Source organism: Canis lupus, chromosome 16 (genome assembly GCF_011100685.1).
Source record: "Canis lupus familiaris isolate Mischka breed German Shepherd chromosome 16, alternate assembly UU_Cfam_GSD_1.0, whole genome shotgun sequence".
Lineage (NCBI taxonomy): Eukaryota > Metazoa > Chordata > Mammalia > Carnivora > Canidae > Canis > Canis lupus.
The window spans coordinates 27,100,169-27,128,002 of record NC_049237.1 but is presented as its reverse complement, the minus strand read 5'-3'; the positions used below and the strand labels follow the sequence as shown (position 1 = coordinate 27,128,002).

The 27,834-nt window shown below is 39.4% G+C and overlaps 1 protein-coding gene and 1 non-coding gene across 8 annotated transcripts in view; both read left to right on the top strand.

Annotated features, from left to right (window-relative positions):
- The window catches only part of ADAM32 (ADAM metallopeptidase domain 32), a 182,675-nt gene that overhangs the window by 22,843 nt on the left and 131,998 nt on the right, over positions 1 to 27,834 (top strand). For all 7 annotated transcript variants that reach the window (XR_005371453.1, XM_038560019.1, XM_038560017.1 and 4 more), the window contains 2 exons: positions 600 to 762; positions 24,427 to 24,495. Coding sequence is in view for 6 of the 7 variants with exons in the window: in XM_038560019.1 (XP_038415947.1) it covers positions 600 to 762; positions 24,427 to 24,495 (232 nt within the window). In the remaining variant the exon portion in view is untranslated. The remainder of the gene's footprint in view (positions 1 to 599; positions 763 to 24,426; positions 24,496 to 27,834) is intronic.
- MIR8799D (microRNA mir-8799d) lies at positions 7,917 to 8,051 on the top strand. The gene has a single exon (NR_128794.1). It is a non-coding gene; the product is annotated as a microRNA mir-8799d (primary transcript).

Below are 27,834 nucleotides of genomic sequence, written 5' to 3'. Positions count from 1 at the left end.
TGGTTTTGGGAAGTAGCCCATTGAATTGTAACCTGTATTCAGAGAAGAATAGTTATAAAAGTTATTTACTCTTTAAAAGCCTTGCTTTTTATTTCTTATTCAGACTCTGTACATAAAGAATTAATAATACATGCCTTTTCATAATTACTGCTAAACTTTATTTTTATAAATAAAATTTTACTTGTTACATATACTTTTGTTATTATAAGCAATGTGAGCATTTCTCAAAAGCAGTAACATCCAGAGAGAAATTCATTAAGATTTCTAGTTGCTATTGGTTTCATTAAGTCACTGACTTAGAGGGCAGGGAACTCCTTGATCACCATAATGTTGTATACTTATACACGTGGCAATGGATTACATAATTTCTGCTGCATTTAAAACTATATAGAGAAACAAATGGAAAGTTAATTTTGTGGATTGCAGAAGATCTTTTGTTTCTTCAAAATTATCTCCAAAATGTAAAGAGTTTGGGTCAAAATATTGAGCTCGAAAATGTCCTTTATCCTCTTCTTCCTTCTCCCTCTTTTGGATTCTGTCAGAGTTTTATAATACAGAATTGATTAAAAGCACTTATATTTTTATCCTTAATCTTACAGAGGAATACTGCAATTTGAAAATGTTTCTTATGGAATCGAGCCTTTGGAATCTGCAGTTGAATATCAACATCTTCTTTATAAATTAAGGAATGAAAACACTGAAGATAAGCAAGGCATAGAAGAACAAAACAAAGTGGACTATAACATTTTTGTAAGTGAAAAGGTGAGTTTGTGTGTTTTATTACCAATTTTAGGGCAATTATTGCCCTTACTTAATTTATGCATAACAGATTTATATTAACTGTATAAAACTGTGTAACTAGCAAATAGCCTTTCCTTCAGAACATCCTCATCTTTTCTTAATGTTACAATTTCCTTTGAACTGTACATTGCCTTCTCCTCCTTGCATCATTTGATCATCTACTTTTTTATGACACATTTTTATTAAAATTCTCATTTTGTTATGTACTTCTAACTTTTTAAAAATAGTGTACATTCAATGTAAATTGAATTGAATTGAAGAAACTAAATTCCTACTTTGTGTCTATACTGGAAGTTATTTACAGGCACTATTTTTTTCAACTGTAGTCAAATTTTATTCTTTTTTTGTATTTAAATAAAGCTCAGCATATCTTCTTTTGATTCAGGGGGAGTTTTTAAAAAAAATTAGTTACTGGGATACAATTTAGTGATTCATCAGTTGCATATAACACCCAGTGCTCACTATATCAAGTGCCCTCCTTAATGCCCATCACCCACTTACCCCCCTCCTCTCCAGTAACCCTCAGTTTGTTTCCTAGAGTTCAGTATATCTTAAAGTTTGCCTCCCTCTCTGTTTTCATCTTATTTTATTTTTCCTTCCCTTCCCCTATGTTCATCTGTTTTGTTTCTTAAATTCTGCTATGAGTGAAATCATATGGTATTTATCTCTGACTGACTTATTTCACTTAGCATAATACCCTGTAGTTCCATCCATGTCATCGCAAATGTCGAGATTTCATTCTTTTCAATGGCTGAGTAATATTCCATCTTCTTTATCCATTCATCTGTCGATGGACATCTGGGCTCTTTCCATATTTTGTCTATTGTGGACACAGTTGCTATAAACATTGCAGTGTATGTGTCCCTTTGATTCACTGTTTGTATCCATTGGATGCATTTTTTGGGTCATAGGGTAGCTCTATTTTTAACTTTCTGAGGAACCTCCATGCTATTTTCCAGAGTGGCTGCACGAGTTTGCATTTCCACCAATAGTATAAGAGGGTTCCCCATTCCCCACATCCTCGCCAACATCTGTTGTTTCCTGAGTTCATTTTAGCCATTCTGACAGATGTGAGGTGGTATCTCATGGATTTGATTGGTATTTCCCTGATGCCAAGTGATGTTGAGCATTGTTTCATGTGTCTGTTGGCCATTTGTATGTCTTTGGAGAAATGTCTGTTCATGTCTTTTGCCCATTTCTTGATTATTTGTTTTTTGAGTGTTGAGTATGATAAGTTCTTCCAGGTTTTGGATACTAGCCCTTTATCTGATTAGACATTTGCAAATATCTCCTTCCATTCTGTAGGTTGCCTTTTAGCTTTATTAACCATTTCCTTTGTTGTGGAAAACCTTTTTTTTTTTCTCTCTCTAAATTTTTTTTAAATTTATTTTTTATTGGTGTTCAATTTACTAACATACAGAATAACCCCCAGTGCCCATCACCCATTCACTCCCACCCCCCGCCCTCCTCCCCTTCTACCACCCCTAGTTCGTTTCCCAGAGTTAGCAGTCTTTACATTGTCTCCCTTTCTGATATTTCCCACACATTTCTTCTCCCTTCCCTTATATTCCCTTTCACTATTATTTATATTCCCCAAATGAATGAGAACATATAATGTTTGTCCTTCTCCAACTGACTTACTTCACTCAGCATAATACCCTCCAGTTCCATCCACGTTGAAGCAAATGGTGGGTATTTGTCTTTTCTAATGGCTGAGTAATATTCCATTGTATACATAAACCACATCTTCTTTATCCATTCATCTTTCGTTGGACACCGAGGCTCCTTCCACAGTTTGGCTATCGTGGCCATTGCTGCTAGAAACATCGGGGTGCAGGTGTCCCGGCATTTCATTGCATTTGTATCTTTGGGGTAAATCCCCAACAGTGCAATTGCTGGGTCGTAGGGCAGGTCTATTTTTAACTGTTTGAGGAACCTCCACACAGTCTTCCAGAGTGGCTGCACCAGTTCACATTCCCACCAACAGTGTAAGAGGGTTCCCTTTTCTCTGCATCCTCTCCAACATTTGTTGTTTCCTGCCTTGTTAATTTGCCCCATTCTCACTGGTGTGAGGTGGTATCTCATTGTGGTTTTGATTTGTATTTCCCTGATGGCAAGTGATGCAGAGCATTTTCTCATGTGCATGTTGGCCACGTCTATGTCTTCCTCTGTGAGATTTCTGTTCATGTCTTTTGCCCATTTCATGATTGGATTGTTTGTTTCTTTGCTGTTGAGTTTAATAAGTTCTTTATAGATCTTGGAAACTAGCCCTTTATCTGATATGTCATTTGCAAATATCTTCTCCCATTCTGTAGGTTGTCTTTTAGTTTTGTTGACTGTATCCTTTGCTGTGCAAAAGCTTCTTATCTTGATGAAGTCCCAATAGTTCATTTTTGCTTTTGTTTCTTTTGCCTTCGTGGATGTATCTTGCAAGAAGTTACTATGGCCGAGTTCAAAAAGGGTGTTGCCTGTGTTCTTCTCTAGGATTTTGATTGAATCTTGTCTCACATTTAGATCTTTCATCCATTTTGAGTTTATCTTTGTGTATGGTGAAAGAGAGTGGTCTAGTTTCATTCTTCTGCATGTGGATGTCCAATTTTCCCAGCACCATTTATTGAAGAGACTGTCTTTCTTCCAATGGATAGTCTTTCCTCCTTTATCGAATATTAGTTGACCATAAAGTTCAGGGTCCACTTCTGGATTCTCTATTCTGTTCCACTGATCTATGTGTCTGTTTTTGTGCCAGTACCACACTGTCTTGATGACCACAGCTTTGTAGTACAGCCTGAAATCTGGCATTGTGATGCCCCCAGATATGGTTTTCTTTTTTAAAATTCCCCTGGCTATTCGGGGTCTTTTCTGATTCCACACAAATCTTAAAATAATTTGTTCTAACTCTCTGAAGAAAGTCCATGGTATTTTGATATGGATTGCATTAAACGTGTATATTGCCCTGGGTAACATTGACATTTTCACAATATTAATTCTGTCAATCCATGAGCATGGAATATTTTTCCATCTCTTTGTGTCTTCCTCAATTTCTTTCAGAAGTGTTCTATAGTTTTGAGGGTATAGATCCTTTACATCTTTTTTTAAAATTTTTTTTAATTTTTATTTATTTATTTATGATAGTCACAGAGAGAGAGAGAGGCAGAGACATAGGCAGAGGGAGAAGCAGGCTCCATGCACCAGGAGCCTGATGTGGGATTCGATCCCGGGTCTCCAGGATCGCTCCCTGGGCCAAAGGCAGGCGCCAAACCACTGCGCCACCCAGGGATCCCTGATCCTTTACATCTTTGATTAGGTTTATTCCTAGGTATCTTATGCTTTTGGGTGCAATTGTAAATGGGATTGACTCCTTAATTTCTCTTTCTTCAGTCTCATTGTTAGTGTATAGAAATGCCACTGATTTCTGGGCATTGATTTTGTATCCTGCCACGCTACCGAATTGCTGTATGAGTTCTAGCAATCTTGGGGTGGAAACTTTTGGGTTTTCTATGTAGAGTATCATGTCATCGGCGAAGAGGGAGAGTTTGACTTCTTCTTTGCCAATTTGAATGCCTTTAATGTCTTTTTGTTGTCTGATTGCTGAGGCTAGGACTTCCAGTACTATGTTGAACAGCAGTGGTGAGAGTGGACATCCCTGTCTTGTTCCTGATCTTAGTGGAAAGGCTCCCAGTGCTTCCCCATTGAGAATGATATTTGCTGTGGGCTTTCCATAGATGGCTTTTAAGATGTCGAGGAATGTTCCCTCTATCCCTACACTCTGAAGAGTTTTGATCAGGAATGGATGCTGTATTTTGTCAAATGCTTTTTCTGCATCTAATGAGAGGATCATATGGTTCTTGGTTTTTCTCTTGCTGATATGATGAATCACATTGATTGTCTTACGGGTGTTGAACCAGCCTTGTGTCCCAGGGATAAATCCTACTTGGTCATGGTGAATAATTTTCTTAATGTACTGTTGGATCCTATTGGCCAATATCTTGTTGAGAATTTTTGCATCCGTGTTCATCAGGGATATTGGTCTGTAATTCTCCTTTTTGGTGGGGTCTTTGTCTGGTTTTGGAATTAAGGTGATGCTGGCCTCATAGAACGAATTTGGAAGTACTCCATCTCTTTCTATCTTTCCAAACAGCTTTAGGAGAATAGGTATGGTTTCTTCTTTAAACGTTTGATAAAATTCCCCTGGGAAGCCATCTGGCCCTGGACTCTTGTGTCTTGGGAGGTTTTTGATGACTGCTTCAATTTCCTCCCTGGTTATTGGCCTGTTCAGGTTTTCTATTTCTTCCTGTTCCAGTTTTGGTAGTTTGTGGCTTTCCAGGAATGCGTCCATTTCTCCTAGATTACCTAATTTATTGGCGTATAGCTGTTCATAATATGTTTTTAAAATCGTTTGTATTTCCTTGGTGTTGGTAGTGATCTCTCCTTTCTCATTCATGATTTTATTAATTTGAGTCTTCTCTCTCTTCTTTTTAATAAGGCTGGCTAATGGTTTATCTATCTTATTAATTCTTTCAAAGAACCAACTCCTGGTTCTGTTGATCTGTTCCACAGTTCTTCTGGTCTCGATTTCGTTGAGTTCTGCTCGAATCTTTATTAACTCCCTTCTTCTCTTGGGTGTAGGATCTATTTGCTGTTTTTTCTCTAGCTCCTTTAGGTGTAAGGTTAGCTTTTGTATTTGAGTTCTTTCCAGTTTTTGAATGGATGCTTGTATTGCGATGTATTTCCCCCTTAGGACTGCTTTTGCTGCATCCCAAAGATTTTGGATGGTTGTATCTTCATTCTCATTAGTTTCCATGAATCTTTTTAATTCTTCCTTAATTTCCTGGTTGACTCTTTCATCTTTTAGCAGGCTGGTCCTTAACCTCCACGTGTTTGAGGTCCTTCCAAACTTCTTGTTGTGATTTAGTTCTAATTTCAAGGCATTATGGTCCGAGAATATGCAGGGGACGATCCCAATCTTTTGGTATCGGTTCAGACCCGATTTGTGACCCAATATGTGGTCTATTCTGGAGAAAGTTCCATGTGCACTTGAGAAGAATGTGTATTCAGTTGCATTTGGATGTAAAGTTCTGTAGATATCTGTGAAATCCATCTGGTCAGTGTATCATTTAAAGCTCTCGTTTCTTTGGAGATGTTGTGCTTAGAAGACCTATCGAGTATAGAAAGAGCTAGATTGAAGTCACCAAGTATAAGTGTATTATTATCTAAGTATTTCTTCACTTTGGTTAATAATTGATTTATATATTTGGCAGCTCCCACATTCGGGGCATACATATTGAGGATTGTTAAGTCCTCTTGTTGAATAGATCCTTTAAGTATGATATAGTGTCCCTCTTCATCTCTCACTACAGTCTTTGTGGTAAATTTTAGTTTATCTGATATAAGGATGGCTACCCCTGCTTTCTTTTGAGGACCATTCGAATGGTAAATGGTTCTCCAACCTTTTATTTTCAGGCTGTAGGTGTCCCTCTGTCTAAAATGAGTCTCTTGTAGACAGCAAATAGATGGGTCCTGCTTTTTTATCCAGTCTGAAACCCTGCGCCTTTTGATGGGGTCATTAAGCCCGTTCACATTCAGAGTTACTATTGAGAGATATGAATTTAGTGTCATCATGATAACTATTCAGTCCTTGTTTTTGTGGACTGTTCCACTGAACTTCTTCTTAAAGGGGAATTTTAAGAGTCCCCCTTAAAATTTCTTGCAGAGCTGGTTTGGAGGTCACATATTCTTTTAGTTGCTGCCTGTCTTGGAAGCTCTTTATCTCTCCTTACATTTTGAATGAGAGCCTTGCTGGATAAAGTATTCTTGGTTGCATGTTCTTCTCATTTAGGACCCTGAATATATCCTGCCAGCCCTTTCTGGCCTGCCAGGTCTCTGTGGAGAGGCCTGCTGTTACCCTAATACTCCTCCCCATAAAAGTCAGGGATTTCTTGTCTCTTGCTGCCTTAAGGATCTTCTCTTTATCTTTGGAATTTGCAAGCTTCACTATTAAATGTCGAGGTGTTGAACGGTTTTTATTGATTTTAGGGGGGGATCTCTCTATTTCCTGGATCTGAATGCCTGTTTCCCTTCCCAGATTAGGAAAGTTTTCAGCTAGAATTTGTTCAAATACATATTCTGGCCCTCTGGCCCTTTCGGCACCCTCGGGAACACCAATTAAACGTAGGTTTTTCTTCCTCAGGCTGTCGTTTATTTCCCTTAATCTATCTTCATGGTCTTTTAATTGTTTGCCTCTTTTTTCCTCAGTTTCCCTCTTTGCTATCAACTTGTCTTCTATGTCACTCACTCGTTCTTCCACCTCGTTAACCCTCGTCGTTAGGACTTCTAGTTTGGATTGCATCTCATTCAATTGATTTTTAATTTCTGCCTGATTAGCTCTAAATTCTGCAGTCATGAAGTCTCTTGAGTCCTTTATGCTTTTTTCTAGAGCCACCAGTAGCTGTATAATAGTGCTTCTGAATTGGCTTTCTGACATTGAATTGTAATCCAGATTTTGTAACTCTGTGGGAGAGAGGACTGTTTCTGATTCTTTCTTTTGAGGTGAGGTTTTCCTTCTAGTCATTTTGCTCAGTGCAGAGTGGCCAAAAGCAAATTGTATTGGGAAAAGGAGAAAAAGAGAGGAGAGAAAGAAGGAAAGAAAAGAGCAAGAGAAAAAAAAGGGGAAGAAAGAAAAAAACAAAAAAAAGAAGAAAAAGAGAAAAAGAAAGAAAGGAGAAAAAAGGGGGGTGGGGGAAGGAAACAAATCAAAAAGCAAAAAAAAAAGAACCACGGGGGAGTATCTTCTGATTCTGTGTACTTTAAGTCCCTTGGCTTCCCCTGGAAGTTGTCAGTCAGTCTAGCTGGTCTTCTGGGGGAGGGTCCTGCTGTGCTGATTTTCAGTTGTTAGCAGTTGGGGGAGCTGCTGTGCCCCCGCCTGGTGCAGGGCTCTGTGGGGGTTGTTTACCCGGTGAGGCCCCAGGAGCAACAGCCCTAGTGGCGGGGCCAGCTCTGGAGCCCTGGAGTCAGCCCCCGCAGGAACTCCAGAGCTCTCCGTCTGCAGGGCCTGGAGGCTCCGGGGCGGGGCCGCTGATCTGCTCAGCTGGGGCAGGAGCGTCCTTGCTGTCCTGGGCCCTCCCGGCCTCTGCCTGTCCCGGGGGGAGGCCAGATCCTGGGCTGTGTCCCGGCGCCCTGTGCTCCGGAGCCTGCGCTGTTGGATTCGCGCTCCAGGGCCGCGCAACCCCCTCCGCGGAGCCGCCGCCCGAGCCTCTCCGAGGTGCTCCTGGAACCGTGCAGCCCCCTCCGCACGGAGCCTCTTCCTCTGCCCGAGCCCCTCCGAGCTGCTTCCGGGGCCGCGCAGCCCCCTCCGCGGAGCCGCCGCCCGAGCCCCGCGGAGCCGCCGCCCGAGCCCCTACGAGCTGCTCCGGGTCCCGCCGGGTCCCGCCGTGCGCGCTGCAGCCCTTAGGGAGCTCGGCGCACTCTCCTGGGCGCGCAGTTGCTGTTACTGTCCCGGGGAGCCCGAGGGCATCCCCTACCTTCTGGGTCCTGCTCCAACTCCCCGCGGGCCCCTTTCCGCCGGGGAAGGTCGGTGCAGCTCCTGCTTCTCCGGGACGGGGCTCTCCTGTCCTGGGGACACTCGCCCCGGCCTCAGCCCGGCTCCTCGCGGGGCCCCTCCCCCTTGGATGCCTTTGTTTCTTTATTTCTTTTTTCCCGTCTTCCTACCTTGATAGAAGCGCGAACTCTTCTCACTGTAGCATTCCAGGTGTTCTCTCTTTAATTCTCAGGCCGAATTCATAGATTTTCAGGATAATTTGAAGGTTTTCTAGGTAATTTGGTGGAGACAGGTGATTTGGAGACCCTACTCTTCCGCCATCTTCTGAATTCAGTTTTCGCAAAACCTTTTTATCCTGATGAAGTTCCAATAGTTTCTTTGCTTTTGTTTCCCTTGCCTTCATAGATGTATTTTGCAAGAAGTTGCTGTGGCCGAGGTCAAAGAGGTTTCTGCCTGTGTTCTCCTCTAGGATTTTGATGGATTTCTGTCTCACATTTAGGTCTTTCATCTATTTTGAATTTATTTTTATGCAGAGTATAAGAAAGTGGTTTAGTTTTATTTTTCTGTATGTGGCTGTCCAGTTTTCCAGCACCATTTGTTGAAGAGACTGTCTCTTTTCTTTTCTGCTGGATATTCTTTCCTGGTTCTTTGAAGTTGAATTGACCATAGAGTTCAGGTTAAATTTCTGCTTCTCTCTTCTGTTCCTTTGATTTTTCTGTCTATATTTATGCCAACACTGTACTGTATTGATGAATACAGCTTTGTAATACAGCTTGAAGTCTCGAATTTTAATGCTTCCAGCTTTAGTTTTCTTTTTCAACTCCTTTGGCTATTTGGAGTCTTTTGTGGTTTTATTTCCATTCTGATGTTTATTGTTTAAGTCCTACTAACTTTTGGCTTCATTTGTCTTTTTTTCCTGATTTCTTTAGGCATAAAGTTAAATTGTGTATTTGAGATTTTTCTTGTTTCTTGAGGCAGGCCTGTGTATCTATAATCTTTCTTTGTAGAACTGTTTTTATGCATTCCATAGATTTTAGAACATTATATTTTCATTTTCTTTTGTCTCCAAGTATTTTCATTTTCTCCTTGATTTCTTTACTGACCCATTGTTTGTTCAGTAACATGTTTAGCCTCTATGTTTGTGGATTTTTTTCCAGTTTTTCCTTATGAATGTCTTCTAGTTTCATACTGTTGTGTGTGGAAAAGATGCATGATGTGAATCCAGTGTTGAATTTTTTGAAACTTGTTTTTGTGGCCTAACATGTGATATATCTTGGAGAATGTTCCACATGCACTTGAAAAGAATATGTATTCTGTTCTTTTGGGATGCAATGTGCTATATATATTTATGAAGTCCATCTGATCTAATATGTTTAAGGTTAATGTTTCCCTATTGATTTTCTGTCTGGATGATCTAATCATTGATGTTGATCTAACCATTGATGTAAGTGGGGTGTTAAGTTTCCAAACTATTATTGTAATACTGTCAATTTCTCCTTTTTAAAAACTTATTTATTTATTAGTTAATTAATTTATTGTGTGAATGGAGGGAGGGGCAGAGGGAGAGAAAATCCCAGACTCCACACTGAGTGTGGAGCCTGATGTGGGACTTGATCTCATGATCCTGAGATCATGACCTAAGAGGAAATGAAGAGTTAAATGCTTAACCAGTGGAGCCACCCAGGCACCCCATGAATTTTTCCTTTTATGTCTGTTAATGTTTGCTTTATGTACTTAGGTGCTCCTGTGTCAGGTACATAGATATTTATGATTGTTATTGATTGATCCCTTTTTTCATTATGTAGTGCTTTTTTTGTCTTTTGTTTGCAGTCTATGTTTTAAAGTCTGTTTTGTCAAATATAAGTATTACTACCCTAGCTTTTTAAAAAAATTTTTTCTTTTATATGGAATATCTTTTTCCATTGTTTCACTTTCCATCTGTATCTATCCTTAGGCCTCAGGTGAGTGTTTTATGGGCAGTTTATATGGTCTTTTTTTAAAAAAACATTTTATTTATTTATTCATGACAGAGAGAGAGAAAGAGAGACAGGTAGAGGGAGAAACAGGCTCTGTGCAGGGAGGCCGATGTGGGACTTAATCCTTGGTCTCTAGGATCACACCCTGGGCTGAAGTGCTGCTAAACCACTGGGCCACCAGAGCTGCCCAGGTCTTATTTTTTTTAATCCATTCCCTTACCCTATGTCTTTTGATTGAAGCATTTAGTCCACTTACATATAAGGTTATTATTGGTAGATAGTTACTTACTGCCACTTTGTTAATTGCTTTCTGATTGATTTTTTAGTTCCTCTTTGTTTCTTCTTCTCTTGCTCTCCTGCCTTTGTGATTTGATGACTTTTTTGTGTTATGCATAGATTCTTTTGTCTTTATTTTATTGTGTATCTATTATAGATTTTTGGTGTGTGATTACCATGAGATTCATATATAACATATGTATATAGCCAGCTTTCTAAAGTTAATGATCTCTTTATTTTGAATACATTAAGCACTACATTTTTATTTCCACTCCATGTTCTATGTATTTGATTTCATATTTTCATCTCTTATTTTTGCTTAGCTAAGTATTGTAGATATAGTTGATTTTTTTTTGCTTTTGTCTTTTCTTTTTTTTTTTTTTAATTTTATTTTTTATTTATTTATTTATTTTTAATGTGATTTTTTTTTTTATTGGTGTTCAATTTACTAACATACAGAATAACACCCAGTGCCCGTCACCCATTCACTCCCACCCCCCGCCCTCCTCCCCTTCTGCCACCCCTAGTTCGTTTCCCAGAGTTAGCAGTCTTTACGTTCTGTCTCCCTTTCTGATATTTCCCACACATTTCTTCCCCCTTCCCTTCTTTTCCCTTTCACTATTATTTATATTCCCCAAATGAATGAGAACATATAATGTTTGTCCTTCTCCGACTGACTTACTTCACTCAGCATAATACCCTCCAGTTCCATCCACGTTGAAGCAAATGGTGGGTATTTGTCATTTCTAATAGCTGAGTAATATTCCATTGTATACATAAACCACATCTTCTTTATCCATTCATCTTTCGTTGGACACCGAGGCTCCTTCCACAGTTTGGCTATCGTGGCCATTGCTGCTAGAAACATCGGGGTGCAGGTGTCCCGGCGTTTCATTGCATTTGTATCTTTGGGGTAAATCCCCAACAGTGCAATTGCTGGGTCGTAGGGCAGGTCTATTTTTAACTGTTTGAGGAACCTCCACACAGTTTTCCAGAGTGGCTGCACCAGTTCACATTCCCACCAACAGTGTAAGAGGGTTCCCTTTTCTCCGCATCCTCTCCAACATTTGTTGTTTTCTGCCTTGTTAATTTTCCCCATTCTCACTGGTGTGAGGTGGTATCTCATTGTAGTTTTGATTTGTATTTCCCTGATGGCAAGTGATGCAGAGCATTTTCTCATATGCATGTTGGCCATGTCTATGTCTTCCTCTGTGAGATTTCTGTTCATGTCTTTTGCCCATTTCATGATTGGATTGTTTGTTTCTTTGGTGTTGAGTTTAATAAGTTCTTTATAGATCTTGGAAACTAGCCCTTTATCTGATATGTCATTTGCAAATATCTTCTCCCATTCTGTAGGTTGTCTTTGAGTTTTGTTGACTGTATCCTTTGCTGTGCAAAAGCTTCTTATCTTGATGAAGTCCCAATAGTTCATTTTTGCTTTTGTTTCTTTTGCCTTCGTGGATGTATCTTGCAAGAAGTTACTATGGCCGAGTTCAAAAAGGGTGTTGCCTGTGTTCTTCTCTAGGATTTTGATGGAATCTTGTCTCACATTTAGATCTTTCATCCATTTTGAGTTTATCTTTGTGTATGGTGAAAGAGAGTGGTCTAGTTTCATTCTTCTGCATGTGGATGTCCAATTTTCCCAGCACCATTTATTGAAGAGACTGTCTTTCTTCCAATGGATAGTCTTTCCTCCTTTATCGAATATTAGTTGCCCATAAAGTTCAGGGTCCACTTCTGGATTCTCTATTCTGTTCCACTGATCTATGTGTCTGTTTTTGTGCCAGTACCACACTGTCTTGATGACCACAGCTTTGTAATACAACCTGAAATCTGGCATTGTGATGCCCCCAGATATGGTTTTCTTTTTTAAAATTCCCCTGGCTATTCGGGGTCTTTTCTGATTCCACACAAATCTTAAAATAATTTGTTCTAACTCTCTGAAGAAAGTCCATGGTATTTTGATATGGATTGCATTAAACGTGTATATTGCCCTGGGTAACATTGACATTTTCACAATATTAATTCTGCCAATCCATGAGCATGGAATATTTTTCCATCTCTTTGTGTCTTCCTCAATTTCTTTCAGAAGTGTTCTATAGTTTTGAGGGTATAGATCCTTTACATCTTTGGTTAGGTTTATTCCTAGGTATCTTATGCTTTTGGGTGCAATTGTAAATGGGATTGACTCCTTAATTTCTCTTTCTTCAGTCTCATTGTTAGTGTATAGAAATGCCACTGACTTCTGGGCATTGATTTTGTATCCTGCCACGCTACCGAATTGCTGTATGAGTTCTAGCAATCTTGGGGTGGAGACTTTTGGGTTTTCTATGTAGAGTATCATGTCATCGGCGAAGAGGGAGAGTTTGACTTCTTCTTTGCCAATTTGAATGCCTTTAATGTCTTTTTGTTGTCTGATTGCTGAGGTTAGGACTTCCAGTACTATGTTGAATAGCAGTGGTGAGAGTGGACATCCCTGTCTTGTTCCTGATCTTAGGGGAAAGGCTCCCAGTGCTTCCCCATTGAGAATGATATTTGCTGTGGGCTTTTCATAGATGGCTTTTAAGATGTCGAGGAATGTTCCCTCTATCCCTACACTCTGAAGAGTTTTGATCAGGAATGGATGCTGTATTTTGTCAAATGCTTTCTCTGCATCTAATGAGAGGATCATATGGTTCTTGGTTTTTCTCTTGCTGATATGATGAATCACATTGATTGTTTTACGGGTGTTGAACCAGCCTTGTGTCCCAGGGATAAATCCTACTTGGTCATGGTGAATAATTTTCTTAATGTACTGTTGGATCCTATTGGCCAGTATCTTGTTGAGAATTTTTGCATCCATGTTCATCAGGGATATTGGTCTGTAATTCTCCTTTTTGGCGGGGTCTTTGTCTGGCTTTGGAATTAAGGTGATGCTGGCTTCATAGAACGAATTTGGAAGTACTCCATCTCTTTCTATCTTTCCAAACAGCTTTAGGAGAATAGGTATGATTTCTTCTTTAAACGTTTGATAAAATTCTCCTGGGAAGCCATCTGGCCCTGGACTCTTGTGTCTTGGGAGGTTTTTGATGACTGCTTCAATTTCCTCCCTGGTTATTGGCCTGTTCAGGTTTTCTATTTCTTCCTGTTCCAGTTTTGGTAGTTTGTGGCTTTCCAGGAATGCATCCATTTCTTCTAGATTGCCTAATTTATTGGCGTATAGCTGTTCATAATATGTTTTTAAAATCGTTTGTATTTCCTTGGTGTTGGTAGTGATCTCTCCTTTCTCATTCATGATTTTATTAATTTGAGTCTTCTCTCTCTTCTTTTTAATAAGGCTGGCTAATGGTTTATCTATCTTATTAATTCTTTCAAAGAACCAACTCCTGGTTCTGTTGATCTGTTCCACAGTTCTTCTGGTCTCGATTTCGTTGAGTTCTGCTCGAATCTTTATTAACTCCCTTCTTCTCTTGGGTGTAGGATCTATTTGCTGTTTTTTCTCTAGCTCCTTTATGTGTAAGGTTAGCTTTTGTATTTGAGTTCTTTCCAGTTTTTGAATGGATGCTTGTATTGCGATGTATTTCCCCCTTAGGACTGCTTTTGCTGCATCCCAAAGATTTTGAACGGTTGTATCTTCATTCTCATTAGTTTCCATGAATCTTTTTAATTCTTCCTTAATTTCTTGGTTGACCCTTTTATCTTTTAGCAGGATGGTCCTTAACCTCCATGTGTTTGAGGTCCTTCCAAACTTCTTGTTGTGATTTAGTTCTAATTTCAAGGCATTATGGTCCGAGAATATGCAGGGGACAATCCCAATCTTTTGGTATCGGTTCAGACCCGATTTGTGACCCAATATGTGGTCTATTCTGGAGAAAGTTCCATGTGCGCTTGAGAAGAATGTGTATTCAGTTGAATTTGGATGTAAAGTTCTGTAGATATCTGTGAAATCCATCTGGTCCAGTGTATCATTTAAAGCTCTCGTTTCTTTGGAGATGTTTTGCTTAGAAGACCTATCGAGTATAGAAAGAGCTAGATTGAAGTCACCAAGTATAAGTGTATTATTATCTAAGTATTTCTTCACTTTGGTTAATAATTGATTTATATATTTGGCAGCTCCCACATTCGGAGCATATATATTGAGGATTGTTAAGTCCTCTTGTTGAATAGATCCTTTAAGTATGATATAGTGTCCCTCTTCATCTCTCACTACAGTCTTTGTGGTAAATTTTAGTTTATCTGATATAAGGATGGCTACCCCTGCTTTCTTTTGAGGACCATTCGAATGGTAAATGGTTCTCCAACCTTTTATTTTCAGGCTGTAGGTGTCCTTCTGTCTAAAATGAGTCTCTTGTAGACAGCAAATAGATGGGTCCTGCTTTTTTATCCAGTCTGAAACCCTGCGCCTTTTGATGGGGTCATTAAGCCCGTTCACATTCAGAGTTACTATTGAGAGATATGAGTTTAGTGTCATCATGATATCTATTCAGTCTTTGTATTTGTGGACTGTTCCACTGAACTTCTTCTTAAAGGGGAATTTTAAGAGGCCCCCTTAAAATTTCTTGCAGAGCTGGTTTGGTGGTCACATATTCTTTTAGTTGCTGCCTGTCTTGGAAGCTCTTTATCTCTCCTTCCATTTTGAATGAGAGCCTTGCTGGATAAAGTATTCTTGGTTGCATGTTCTTCTCATTTAGGACCCTGAATATATCCTGCCAGCCCTTTCTGGCCTGCCAGGTCTCTGTGGAGAGGTCTGCTGTTACCCTAATACTCCTCCCCATAAAAGTCAGGGATTTCTTGTCTCTTGCTGCTTTAAGGATCTTCTCTTTATCTTTGGAATTTGCAAGCTTCACAATTAAATGTCGAGGTGTTGAATGGTTTTTATTGATTTTAGGGGGGGATCTCTCTATTTCCTGGATCTGAATGCCTGTTTCCCTTCCCAGATTAGGAAAGTTTTCAGCTAGAATTTGTTCAAATACATATTCTGGCCCTCTGGCCCTTTCGGCGCCCTCGGGAACCCCAATTAAACGTAGGTTTTTCTTTCTCAGGCTGTCGTTTATTTCCCTTAATCTATCTTCATGGTCTTTTAATTGTTTGTCTCTTTTTTCCTCAGTTTTCCTCTTTGCTATCAACTTGTCTTCTAGGTCACTCACTCGTTCTTCCACCTCGTTAACCCTCGTCGTTAGGACTTCTAGTTTGGATTGCATCTCATTCAATTGATTTTTAATTTCTGTCTGATTAGCTCTAAATTCTGCAGTCATGAAGTCTCTTGAGTCCTTTATACTTTTTTCTAGAGCCACCAGTAGCTGTATAATAGTGCTTCTGAATTGGCTTTCTGACATTGAATTGTAATCCAGATTTTGTAACTCTGTGGGAGAGAGGACTGTTTCTGATTCTTTCTTTTGAGGTGAGGTTTTCCTTCTAGTCATTTTGCTCAGTGCAGAGTGGCCAAAAGCAAGTTGTATTGGGAAAAAGAGAAAAAGAGAGGAGAGAAAGAAGGAAAGAAAATAGAAAGAGAAAAAAAAGGGAAGAAAAAGAAAAAAAAAAAACGAAAAAAAAAAAAAAGGGAAGAAAAAGAGAAAAAGAAAGGAGAAAAAAGGGGATGGGGGAAGGATACAAATCAAAAAGCAAAATAAAACAAAAACAAAAACAAAAACAAAAACAAACAAAAAAAGAACCACCGGGGAGTATCTTCTGATTCTGTGTACTTTAAGTCCCTTGGCTTCTCCTGGAAGTTGTCCGTCTAGCTGGTGTTCTGGGGGAGGGGCCTGTTGTGCTGATTTTCAGGTGTTAGCAGTTGGGGGAGCTGCTGTGCCCCTGCCTGGTGCAGGGCTCAGTGGGGGTTGTTTACCCCGTGAGGCCGCAGGAGGAACAGCCCCAGTGGCGGGGCAGCTCTGGAAACCTGGATTCAGCTCCGGCAGGAACTCCGTCTGCAGGGCCTGGAGGCTCCGGGGCGGGGCCGCTGATCTGCTCAGCTGGGGCAGGAGCGTCCTTGCTGTCCTGGGCCCTCCCGGCCTCTGCCTGTCCCGGGGGAGGCCGGATCCTGGGCTGTGTCCCGGCGCCCTGTGCTCCGGAGCCTGCGCTGTTGGATTCGCGCTCCCGGGCCGCGCAGCCCCCTCCGTGGAGCCGCCGCCCAAGCCCCTCCGAGCTGCTCCTGGAACCGCGCAGCCCCCTCTGCACGGAGCCTCTTCCTCTGCCCGAGCCCCTCCGAGCTGCTCCCGGGGCCGCGCAGCCCCCTCCGCGGAGCCGCCGCCCGAGCCCCTTCAGCTGCTCCTGGAACCGCGCAGCCCCCTCCGCGGAGCCGCCGCCCGAGCCCCTTCAGCTGCTCCTGGAACCGCGCAGCCCCCTCTGCACGGAGCCTCTTCCTCTGCCCGAGCCCCTCCGAGCTGCTCCCGGGGCCGCGCAGCCCCCTCCGCGGAGCCGCCGCCCGAGCCCCTTCAGCTGCTCCGGGTCCCGCCGGGTCCCGCCGTGCGCGCTGCAGCCCTTAGGGAGCTCGGCGCACTCTCCTGGGCGCGCAGTTGCTGTTACTGTCCCCGGGAGCCCGAGGGCATCCTCGCCCTCCTGGTTCCTGCTCCAACTCCCCACGAGCCCCTTTCCGCCCGGGAAGGTCGGTGCAGCTCCTGCTCCTCCGGGACGGGGCTCTCCTGTCCTGGGGACACTCGCCCCGGCCTCAGCCCGGCTCCTCGCGGGGCCCCTCCCCCTTGGAGGCCTTTGTTCCTTTATTTCTTTTTCCCCGTCTTCCTACCTTGATAGAAGCGCGAATTCTTCTCACTGTAGCATTCCGGCTGGTCTCTCTTTAAATCTCAGGCGGAATTCATAGATTTTCAGGATAATTTGAAGGTTTTCTAGGTAGTTTGGTGGAGACAGGTGATTTGGAGACCCTACTCTTCCGCCATCTTGCTCCTCCCCCCCTGCTTTTGTCTTTTCACCTTCATACTAACTTTATAAATGTTTGATCCACTACCTTTACTTTATGTTTACTTTTACCAGTGAGATTTTACTTTCATAATTTTCCTACTTCTAGATAATGACTTTCTCTTTTCTACTTAAATAAGTCCCTTTGACATTTCTTGTAAGGCTGGTTTAGTGTGATGAACTTCATTAACCATTGTCTGGGAAACTCTTTATCTCTCCTTCAATTCTAATGAAAGCCCTGCTGATAAAGTGTTCTTGTTTGTAGGGTTTTTTTCCATTCAGCACTTTGGATATATCATGACAATCCCTTCTGGCCTGAAATGTTTCTGCCAAAAGATCATCTGATGCGTTTATGGGTGTTCCCTTGTATGTAACTAGTTAATTTTCTCTTGCTGCTTTTAAGATTCTCTATTTTTATTTTTTTACATTTCAATTATTATCTTGCTATTGATCTTCTTGGGTTCATCTTGTTTGGTCTTCTCAGTGCTGCTTAAACCTGAATATCTGTTTCCTTCTCCTAATAAGGGAAGTTTTCAGTTATTATATCTTCAGATAAGTATTCTGCCTGTTTCTTTTCTCTTCTACTTCTGAAACCCCTATAATAAAAATGTTAGTATGCTTAATATCATCCTAGAAATCCCTTAAATTATTCTTTTTAACACTATTTTTTCTTTTTGCTGGTCAGCCTGAGAGCTTTCCATTACCCTGTCTTCTGGATCACTGATCCATTCATTCTTCTGCATCCTCTAATCTGTTGTTGATTTCTCTAGTGTATTTTTCTTTCAAATGTTGTATTCTTCAGCTCTGGTTATTTTTTATTTAAATATTTTATATCTCTTTGTTAAAGTTCTTTGTGTTCATCCAGTTTTCTCCAAGTTTAGTTATCAGATTTATGACTATCACTTTGAATGCTATCAGATAGATTGCTTATCTCCATTTTGCTTAGTTCTTTCTCAGGTTTGTCTTATTCTTTCAATTGGAACATATTCCTCTGTGTCCTTATTTTGCCTGACTCTGTGTTTCTGTCTATATTATCAGGCAGATCAGCTATGGCTCCTTTTCTGAAGGTGTAGCCTTATACAGAAGGTATCCTATGGGACACAGAGCACAATTTTCCCTCATCACTGGAATGAAGCACTCTAGGGATGTCCCCTGTTTGAGGTGTGTGTGCCCTTCTGTTGTGACTATGTTATAGCTGCTATGGGTGGTTTGATGGGCAGGGATAGCCCCTGGTGTTATTGGCTGCAAGACCAAATCACAATTGTTGCTGTTGCACTGATGGGCAGGGCTGCCCTCTGCCCTCCTGTCAGGCAAGAGCTGCTTTGGAGGGCCTTGTCCTGACCAAGCCACCAACTAGGTGTATTAAGTTGGTAGTCAATTTGAGGACTGTTGGTCCTGGCCAGGTAGTATGCCTGTTGGATGTGATAGAGCAAGACTATCTTGGAGGAGTGCCTGCCAGAGTGGATGGATTAGACAAGGCCAGTCCTCAAGGGGACCCTGGGATGGGGTGAGCAATGCTAATTAGGTAAATGGAAAGTATCAGAACTGGTACCCACCAATGTTGGGCTAGCTAGATAGATGGAAGGTGAGAAAAATAGCTCATACCAGCTTTTCTGTTCTTAGAGAAAGTTTTTATAAATCTCTATCACTCTGACATACACACCTAATATTAGTCAGTAAATCTTCATCTATGTCCCAGGTACTTTTCTTTTTTTTTTTTTTTTTTTTTTTAAATTACTTTTTTTTTTTTTTTTTTCAATTTATCTATGATAGTCATACAGAGAGAGAGAGAGAGGCAGAGACACAGGCAGAGGGAGAAGCAGGCTCCATGCACCGGGAGCCCGATGTGGGATTCGATCCCAGGTCTCCAGGATCGCACCCTGGGCCAAAGGCAGGCGCCAAACCGCTGCGCCACCCAGGGATCCCTGTCCCAGGTACTTTTCAAACAGTTGCCTCTGTGCTAGGCCTCAGAGTGAGTGAATATGTGCATAGGCTCTTTAAAAGCATAGTCTCAGTCTCCTATAGCCTTCCTACACTCCTTGAATTAAACCCTGCTGATTTTTAAAGCCATATGAGGAAGGCTTGTCTTTCCACTGCAGGCCTCCAAGTGCAGGGAGTACCTAATGTGGATCTTGAACGCTTGCTCTTCAGGGAGGTGTAGACCTGTGATATACCTGTTGCTTGTGGTTTGAAGCACCAGGGATATGAGTCTCAAACAGACTATGTCTTAGCGCCTCCTATCCTTATTGCTGTGGCTTTTTCTTTATAACTTTAGCTATGGAAGAGCTGTTCTCTAGTCTTCAGGTCATTCTCAGAGGTAGTTAATTTCTGTATAGTTGCAGCCTTGTATCCATGAGGGGACCTGAGCTCAGGACCCTCCTACTTTTTCATCTTGATCGGGATCCTCTGTGCATTTGCTTTTTAATCATATGGGGAAAAAGAGGAATTAGAAACCAAAAATATAGTAATATTGGCTCCTGTATTTACCAGAGTAGTTACTTTTACTATGTTCTTTATTTCTTTGTATTTCTTTGAGTTATTGTCTAGTGTAATTTCATTTTGGATTAAAGGACTGCCTTTGTTATTTCTTGTAGGGTAGTGTATTTTTTTGCTAGGACCATCATAACACAGTACCATGGACCAGGTGGTTTAAACGCTAAATTATTTTATTGTAGTTCTGAAGGTAGAGGTCTGAGATCAAGGCGTTTGCAGGTTTGGTTTCTTCTGAGACCTCTCTCAGCATGTAGATGATCATCTTTTCTCTGTCTTCACATGGCCTTCCCTCTGTGTCTGTTTTTATCCTTATTTCCTCTTATAAAGAACCAGTCATATTAGGCTCGCTCTAATGACCTGATTTAATTACCTTTTTAAAGGCCCTATCTCTAAATATGTTGTATGCTGAGGCACTGGTGGTTAGGATTACAATGTATGAATTTTGAAAGGAGACGATTTAGCTCATAACATGTCTAAGCAACTACTTCCTCAGTTTTTGTTTAACTGGAATATCTTAATATCCTCTTCACTTGTGAAGATTAGTTTTGTCAGATTTGGAATTCTTGGTTGTCAGAGGATTCTTGGTTGATAGTTTTTCTTTCAGCATTTTATTTATTTATTTTCTTTTTTTCTTTTTTCTTTCAGCATTTTAAATGTCATCCCACTGCTTCTAGCTTCCCATGGTTCCTAATGAGAAATTGGTTGTCAGTATTATTGAAGATCATTAGTTCATGATGAGTTGCTTGTATCTTGCTGCTTTCAAAACTCTCTCTTAACAGTGGCTTTTGACATTTTTACTGTGTGTGTTGGTGTGGATCTTTTTGAATTTATCCTACTTGGAGGTTTTTTTGAGCTCCTTGGATGTATAAAATCTTTTTTTTTTTTTTTTTTTTTTTTTTAATTTTTATTTATTTATGATAGGCACACAGTGAGAGAGAGAGAGGCAGAGACACAGGCAGAGAGAGAAGCAGGCTCCATGCACCGGGAGCCTGACATGGGATTCGATCCCGGATCTCCAGGATCACGCCCTGGGCCAAAGGCAGGCGCTAAACCGCTGCGCCACCCAGGGATCCCTCCTTGGATGTATAGACTTATGTATTTCATCAAATTAGGGGAGTTTTCACCCATCACTTTAAATTTTCTTTCTGCTCCTTTCTCTTTCTCCTGTTCTTGGGAGCCCTATTATGCATATTTGGCATTCTTGATGGTGTTCCTCAAATCTCTTAGACTCTGTTTTTTTTATTCCTTTTTTATTCTACTCCTCAGACTGGATAACCTCAATTTGCTTTGACCTTTGCTGATTCTGCTGCCTGAACATTCAAGCATGCCATTGAATTCTTCTGGTGAATATTGATTTGTTATTGTGTTTAAAGCTTTGGGATTTTCCTCTTTTTCAAAATTTCTATATTTTAATTGATATTCTCTACTTGGTGAGGCATCATTCTTCTTGTTTTCTTTAGTTCTTTGTCTATGGTTTCCCTTTGCTATTTGAGCATCTTTGTCTAGTAAATCCAGTGTTTGGGCTTCCTTAAGAGACAGTTCCATTTCTTTTTTTCCTTTGAGTGAACCATACTTTCTTGTCTCTTTGCATGCTTCATAATTTTTGTTGAAAATTGGATATTTTAAATATCATGAAGTGGTAGCTCTAGAAATCAGACTTCTCTCCTTTTCACTATTTATCACTGTTGCTTGTTATGGGTTGTAGTTGTTTGTTTAGTGATTTTTCTAAACTATTATTTATTATAGACTATGATTTATCTCTGGTCTGTTTTCCATTCATGGTTAGCTAATGATTTGGCAGAGATTTCCTTAAATGCCTGAAGCCAACAAAAGGACAAGAACAGCAGTAACAACAAACTCTTCTGTTTGTTTTTTCCAGATTGCCTTTGTGTTTTAACATTTCTCCAATGTTTCTCCTTGTCATTTAGAAGTATGCCTTAGCCTTTACTCTTTCTTGCCCAGTGCCTGAAGATTCAACCAGAGGAGAAAGCTTAGTGTCTTTTCAAGTCTTTTCTGAGCATGCATCTAGCCCTGTGTATGGCTAATCTAGATTTCCTGGTATATGCAAGAGCCTTTATTCCCACAAATATCTCTTTTCCCACTCAGTCACTTCTTTCACAGGCCTCTATTGTGCCTTTTGTTTGTCCCATCTTGGGCTGCCTCTAGTTACTTGGTTTTGGATACTTTTGACAAACACTACCTGAGTATTCACTTCAACTCTGTGAAAGTTCCAGGATGGAGGAATCAAAGGCAAACCTTGAGCCAATCAATCCTTCAGGAACTACCAGACAGCTCAAAACACACAACCATAATTCTTTGAGAAAAAATTTGGTATTGCCCCCTTTGATACTAGCAAGACACATCAGAAGCAGGGCCACCATCCTCATGGCCACCACTGAGCCAGGGAGTGGGGATACGGTAATAGGTAAGTTCCAATATAGTAGCATTATCTTTCAGAAATTCAGCAGTTTCTTTCTTCATGAAGTACTCTTTAGTTTTGGCTTGGATTTGGGTGTAAATAAGCCACTTGTTTCTTATTATCTACCAGGCCGGCTCAGGCTTATATATATTGTGTATAAATAGGGTTCTAAGTGCAGGAATGGCAGTGTGTAAGCTTTCCAGACTCAGACCTGGCCTACCAAAACTTCCTCTGCATTTTTTGGTTAATGTAAGTTACAAGGCCCAACCCATAATGAAATGAGACAAAATACATTCATCTTTTGGTGTGAAGCCCTGCAAAATCATATTGCAAAGACATTGATATAAGAAGGAGTGAAAAATGTAAGCATTTTTTCTGTCTTCCACACTAAATAATTTGTAGAGCAGAAGTTAAATTTATTTCTGATATGCAGATAAAATAGATGAGATGGTTAGATAATGCTTATTGTTTTATTTATTTTACACAAACTGTAAACAGTAGATCTAATGAGTAATACATTATCACTTATAGTATGTAATATAACTACATAGATGATAGTAACATAGCATATAACAAATATTCTTATTACTTGAGTCCATTGCTATGAAGCTTAAAGCACAATATATTGATGTTAACTGACGGTAACAAGCAGACAACTTAGCATATCCTGTAAATGCTGTGGTAAAATGGATTAAAGATTTAAAAGGTAAGCTGAAACCATAAAACTCCTGGAAGAGAACATGGGAGAACTTTTTGATATTAATCTGGGCAATGATTTTTTAGATATGACACCAGAAGCACAGGTAACAAAAGTAAAATAAATATGACTATATCAAATTAATAAATCTTTCTTTGCACAGCAAAAGTCAATAAAATAAAAAGACAGCCTGCAGAGTGAGAGAAAATTCTTGCAACTCATGTACCTGAAAAGAGGTTAATATTCAGTATATATAAGAAACTCATACAATTCAATAGCAAGAATAAACAATGATATTTAAAAATGGCAAAGGACCCAAATAGGCATTTTTCTAAAGAAGGCATACAGATGGCCAATGGCCATCAGATGTATGAAAGGTGTTCAACATCGCTAATCATCAAGGGAAAGCAAATCAAAATCACAAGGAAATATCACCTCACACCTATTAGGATGGCTATTACCAAAAAGATAACAAGTGTTGGTGAGGCTGTGAGAAAAGGGACCTTTTGTGCACTGTTAATGGGAATGCAAATTATTGTAGCCACTGTGGAAAAGAATATGGAGGATCCTCAAAAAATTAAAAATGAACTGCCTATGATCCAGAAATTTTCCTTTGGGTATATATCCATAGAAATGAAATTATTATCTTGAAGAGATACCTCTACTCATGTATCTTGAGAGTATATATATATATATATATATATATATATTATATAGATAATGTAATATAATACAATATATAATATATATATTTATACAGTGGAATATTCAGCCTTGAAAAAGAAGGAAATCTTCCCATTTATGACAGCATGGATTAACCTAGAGGATGTTATGCTAAGGGAAATAAGCCACACACAGTAAGACAAATACTACACAATCTCACTTATATGTGGAATCTAAAATAGTCCTAGAGGCAAAGAGCAAAATGGTAGTTGCCAGGAGCTGAGGACAAGAAATGGGGAAATGTTGGTCAAATGGTACAAAGTTTCAGTTATGCAAGGTAAGTAACTTTTGGAGATTAGATGTACAATACTAGGATTATAGTTAACAAAATTGTATTGTAAACTTGTAATTTGCTGAGTGTTGATCTTCTGTGTGCTCATCATGCACACACAAAAAAGAAAATGGTAGCTATATGAGGTGAATATGTTAATTAGCCTGATTATGGCAATTATTTTATAATTCATGTGTATATCAAAATATCAGATCTTTTACTTTAAATATATATGATTTTTCTTTGTCAGTTATACCTCAATAAAGTGGGAAAATAATTTTAAAGGTTCAGAATAAATAATTTATGAAAATTTTATATGCTTATAAGTGCTCTTTCTCTCTTTCCCAGCCAGAATCAGCTGTTCCAGATTTAATTCCTCTTTATTTAGAAATACATATTGTGGTGGATAAAGCTTTGGTATGTATTTTTATTTTTCTTTGCTTTTACATATTTGGTGTGAATGCATAATTATCCCTACCTAGAAAGTAACTTAAAATTTCCAATATTTTTACTACATATCATAGGGAGAACAGTGGAAAATTTTGCAAACTGAAAAACCAAATACTCAAAATTACATATTTCTATCAGAAATGTTTTACTTGAAATCTTTACATAAAAATCCTGAAGAACAAAATGATTTTTATGCTTGTACTTCCCATCTATAGGAACTCTCTCCATCTACAATATTTTTGATGGTGACATTTGTTTTGGATGAAAATCTTTAAGCTTTTAGCAGTATGTAGCCTAGGGAATGTTTTGCCCTCTAAAGTATTTATTGGCACAAAAGTGATGACAGTATGAGAACTGCTTATGTTGAGATTTTTTTTCTTAAGTAGTTTTTAAAGATTCACCTGTTCTAGTGCATCTAGTCAGGTGTGGCTTTATTTCCTCTAGATTTCAGAGACTTCAGAAAACAGGGGTAAAAATCTATTTTCCAGGTTTTGTTCTGATGATAAGGGTTTAATTGTCATGCCTATGGAATACTACAGAGAATATGAATCAAACACATTATCACTTCTATTTGTAGAGCTTGTCAGGAAAGCCAGAGATGAGATTCAGAGACAGGTAGGATTTAGAGAAGAATATGAAAATACTTGGTTTATTAGAATATAGGAGAAAAGGACAAAGGGAACATTTAAGAGAAAATTAAGATTTTTATAATAATGATAGCTAGATTTCCAGAGAATATTCCAGATTATAAAAATCCTTGTTTTTTTCAGAATTATGTTACAAACTTTGAAAGTTGTTTTAAAAGCTTCTTGTCCAAATTTCCAGGCTTGCCAGCCATGTGATATTTATTAAACATCCTTTTCTATATTTTTATACATATTTACATATTATATAAGAAAATAAACATTGAGCCCACTGTGGCATCTATGTTACTAGATGCTGGGCATATAAAGAGGAACAGTGAAAGTGTCTTCAATGTCTTCACAAATTTTAAATCTAGTGAATTCAGTGCTATCTCGAAGGCAGCATATGGTAGTATAAAAACACAGTCCAGTGGTGGAGAAAGGCATGGAAACACATAGCTTAGGGTATGTTAAAGTAGGTTAGGGTAGTATAGGCTAGTTAGTATAGGCTAGTTAGTTAGGGTAGTATAAAAGCATGTAAGTAGGTGTTTTATTATTATTCATGTGTGGTGGGGCCAACAGATCAGGAGATGAAATTGCTATTGGAGAGATAGTTTGTTATGCACAGTTCCCAAGAGGAGAGAATATGGCACATTCTGCAGAAGCCATATGGGGAAGTAGATAAGGAGACAGAGGGAGCAAGGGGAAAACATGAGCAGGAGACCTGATTATGATTTCTGTGGAAAAGAAAAGGTGAGGCAAAGTAAACAGATTTAGGGTTGGCTAGCTTGAAAAATTTCAGTGGATTCTGGGATGTAGGGGTTGTCTCTAGTTGTCTGATACCTGCCTCTTAGGTGTTTAGGACAAGGGAATAATGGCCTGGGGTGTGAGATCCTGATAAAGGAGATGGTTGGGGAATGGTTTGTGGATTAGTTAATTTGGATAATGAGGTGAAGGTAGGGCCAGGGAAGACTTGGTGAAAAACTTTTCCTTGCAAAGACAATAAATATGAGAGAAGGTTTTTTTTAAAATAACAACAACAAAACTGCAAGTTTGGGTGATTAATACATAGAGTTGAAGAAGGAAAATGGAAAGAGATAAATTGAAAAACTGATACTATGTTTGGATTTTATCCTGAAGGTAATAGAGAATCATTAAAAAGATTTTATTTTTATTTTTTTTAAGAATTTTTTAAAATTTTTTTATTTATTTATGATAGTCACAGAGAGAGAAAGAGAGAGAGGCAGAGACATAAGCAGAGGGAGAAGCAGGCTCCATGCACCGGAAGCCCGATGTGGGACTCAATCCCCGGTCTCCAGGATCGCACCCTGGGCCAAAGGCAGGCACCAAACCGCTGCGCCACCCAGGGATCCCTGAGAATCATTAAAAAGATTTTAAACAGGGGAGTGATATGTTTTCATTTTAGAATCATCATTTTTGTAATAGTGTAGGGACTAGATTGCTGATGGGATAATTGGAGGCATTTAAGAGACTGTTCCAGTAATCAAGGTGAACATTTATAAATCAATAGTAGTTAATAATAGAACAAAAGCAATTATAAAAGTTACTGATGAGGTTGAATTAGAAGGACTTAAATTGATTTGATTTCTTCATTAACTTAATAAATTTACTAAGCATCATGTAGATGCCATGATCTACTTATTGAGGATACAGGTGTGAACACAACAGAAAAAGTTTTGTTCTTATGGAACATACGGTATCATGAATGTGGGAGGTCATAGGTAATAATACCATTAATTAAAGTAGTAGAAAGGTAAGTAGGACCAGATTTTTGAGGGAGAATGATGAGTTTTAGGTATATTTAATTTGAGGGTCCTGTGGAACATGCGAGTGGTGCTATACTTTAGAGAGATGATTTATAGATACGGAATTTGACATTGGCACATTCCACAAACTTATTTAGATTTCAGCAGTTAATGTGTGTGTGTGTGTGTGTATGTGAAGTTTCATGCAGTAATATCACCTATGTTGCCTTGTATAATCATTGTCACAATCAAGACACTGAATAGAACCATCACTCTAAGACTTTCTGACATTATTTCTTTATAGTCACATCCATTTCTCCCTACTTCCCTGTACTTGACCTCTGGCAGTCACTAATCTATTCTCCATTCCTTGGTTTCAGGAATATTGCATACATTTATCTTGTAGTATATATCCTTTGGGGATTTTTTTAATACTCAGCATAATTTTCTTAAAGTTTATCCAAGCTGTTTCATATATCAATGGTTTAGTTAGTTCCTTTTTATTAATGATCAGTGTTCCATGGTGTGACTGTACCACAGTGTGTGTAATCAGTTAACCACTGAAAGACATTTCAGCTTTGGGCTAAAAGAAATAAAACTGTTACAAACATTTTTGAATAAGATTATTGTGAGCATAGCTTTTATTTCTTTAGGATAAATGCCCAGGAGTGTGGGGCTCCTGGGTAGCTCAGTCAGTTAGGTGTCCGTCTTATGATTTGGCTCAGGTCTCATGGGTTGAAGACTCTCTCCTTCTGCCCCTGCCCGCTAATTGTGCTCATGATCTCTCTCTCAAATAAATCTTAAAAACAAAAAACAAAAAGCCCAGGTGTGCAATTGCTTGGTCATATGGTAAATATATTTGTTTTGAAAGAAGCTGCTAAACTTTCCAGGGTGGGTGTATGATTTTATCTTTTCAC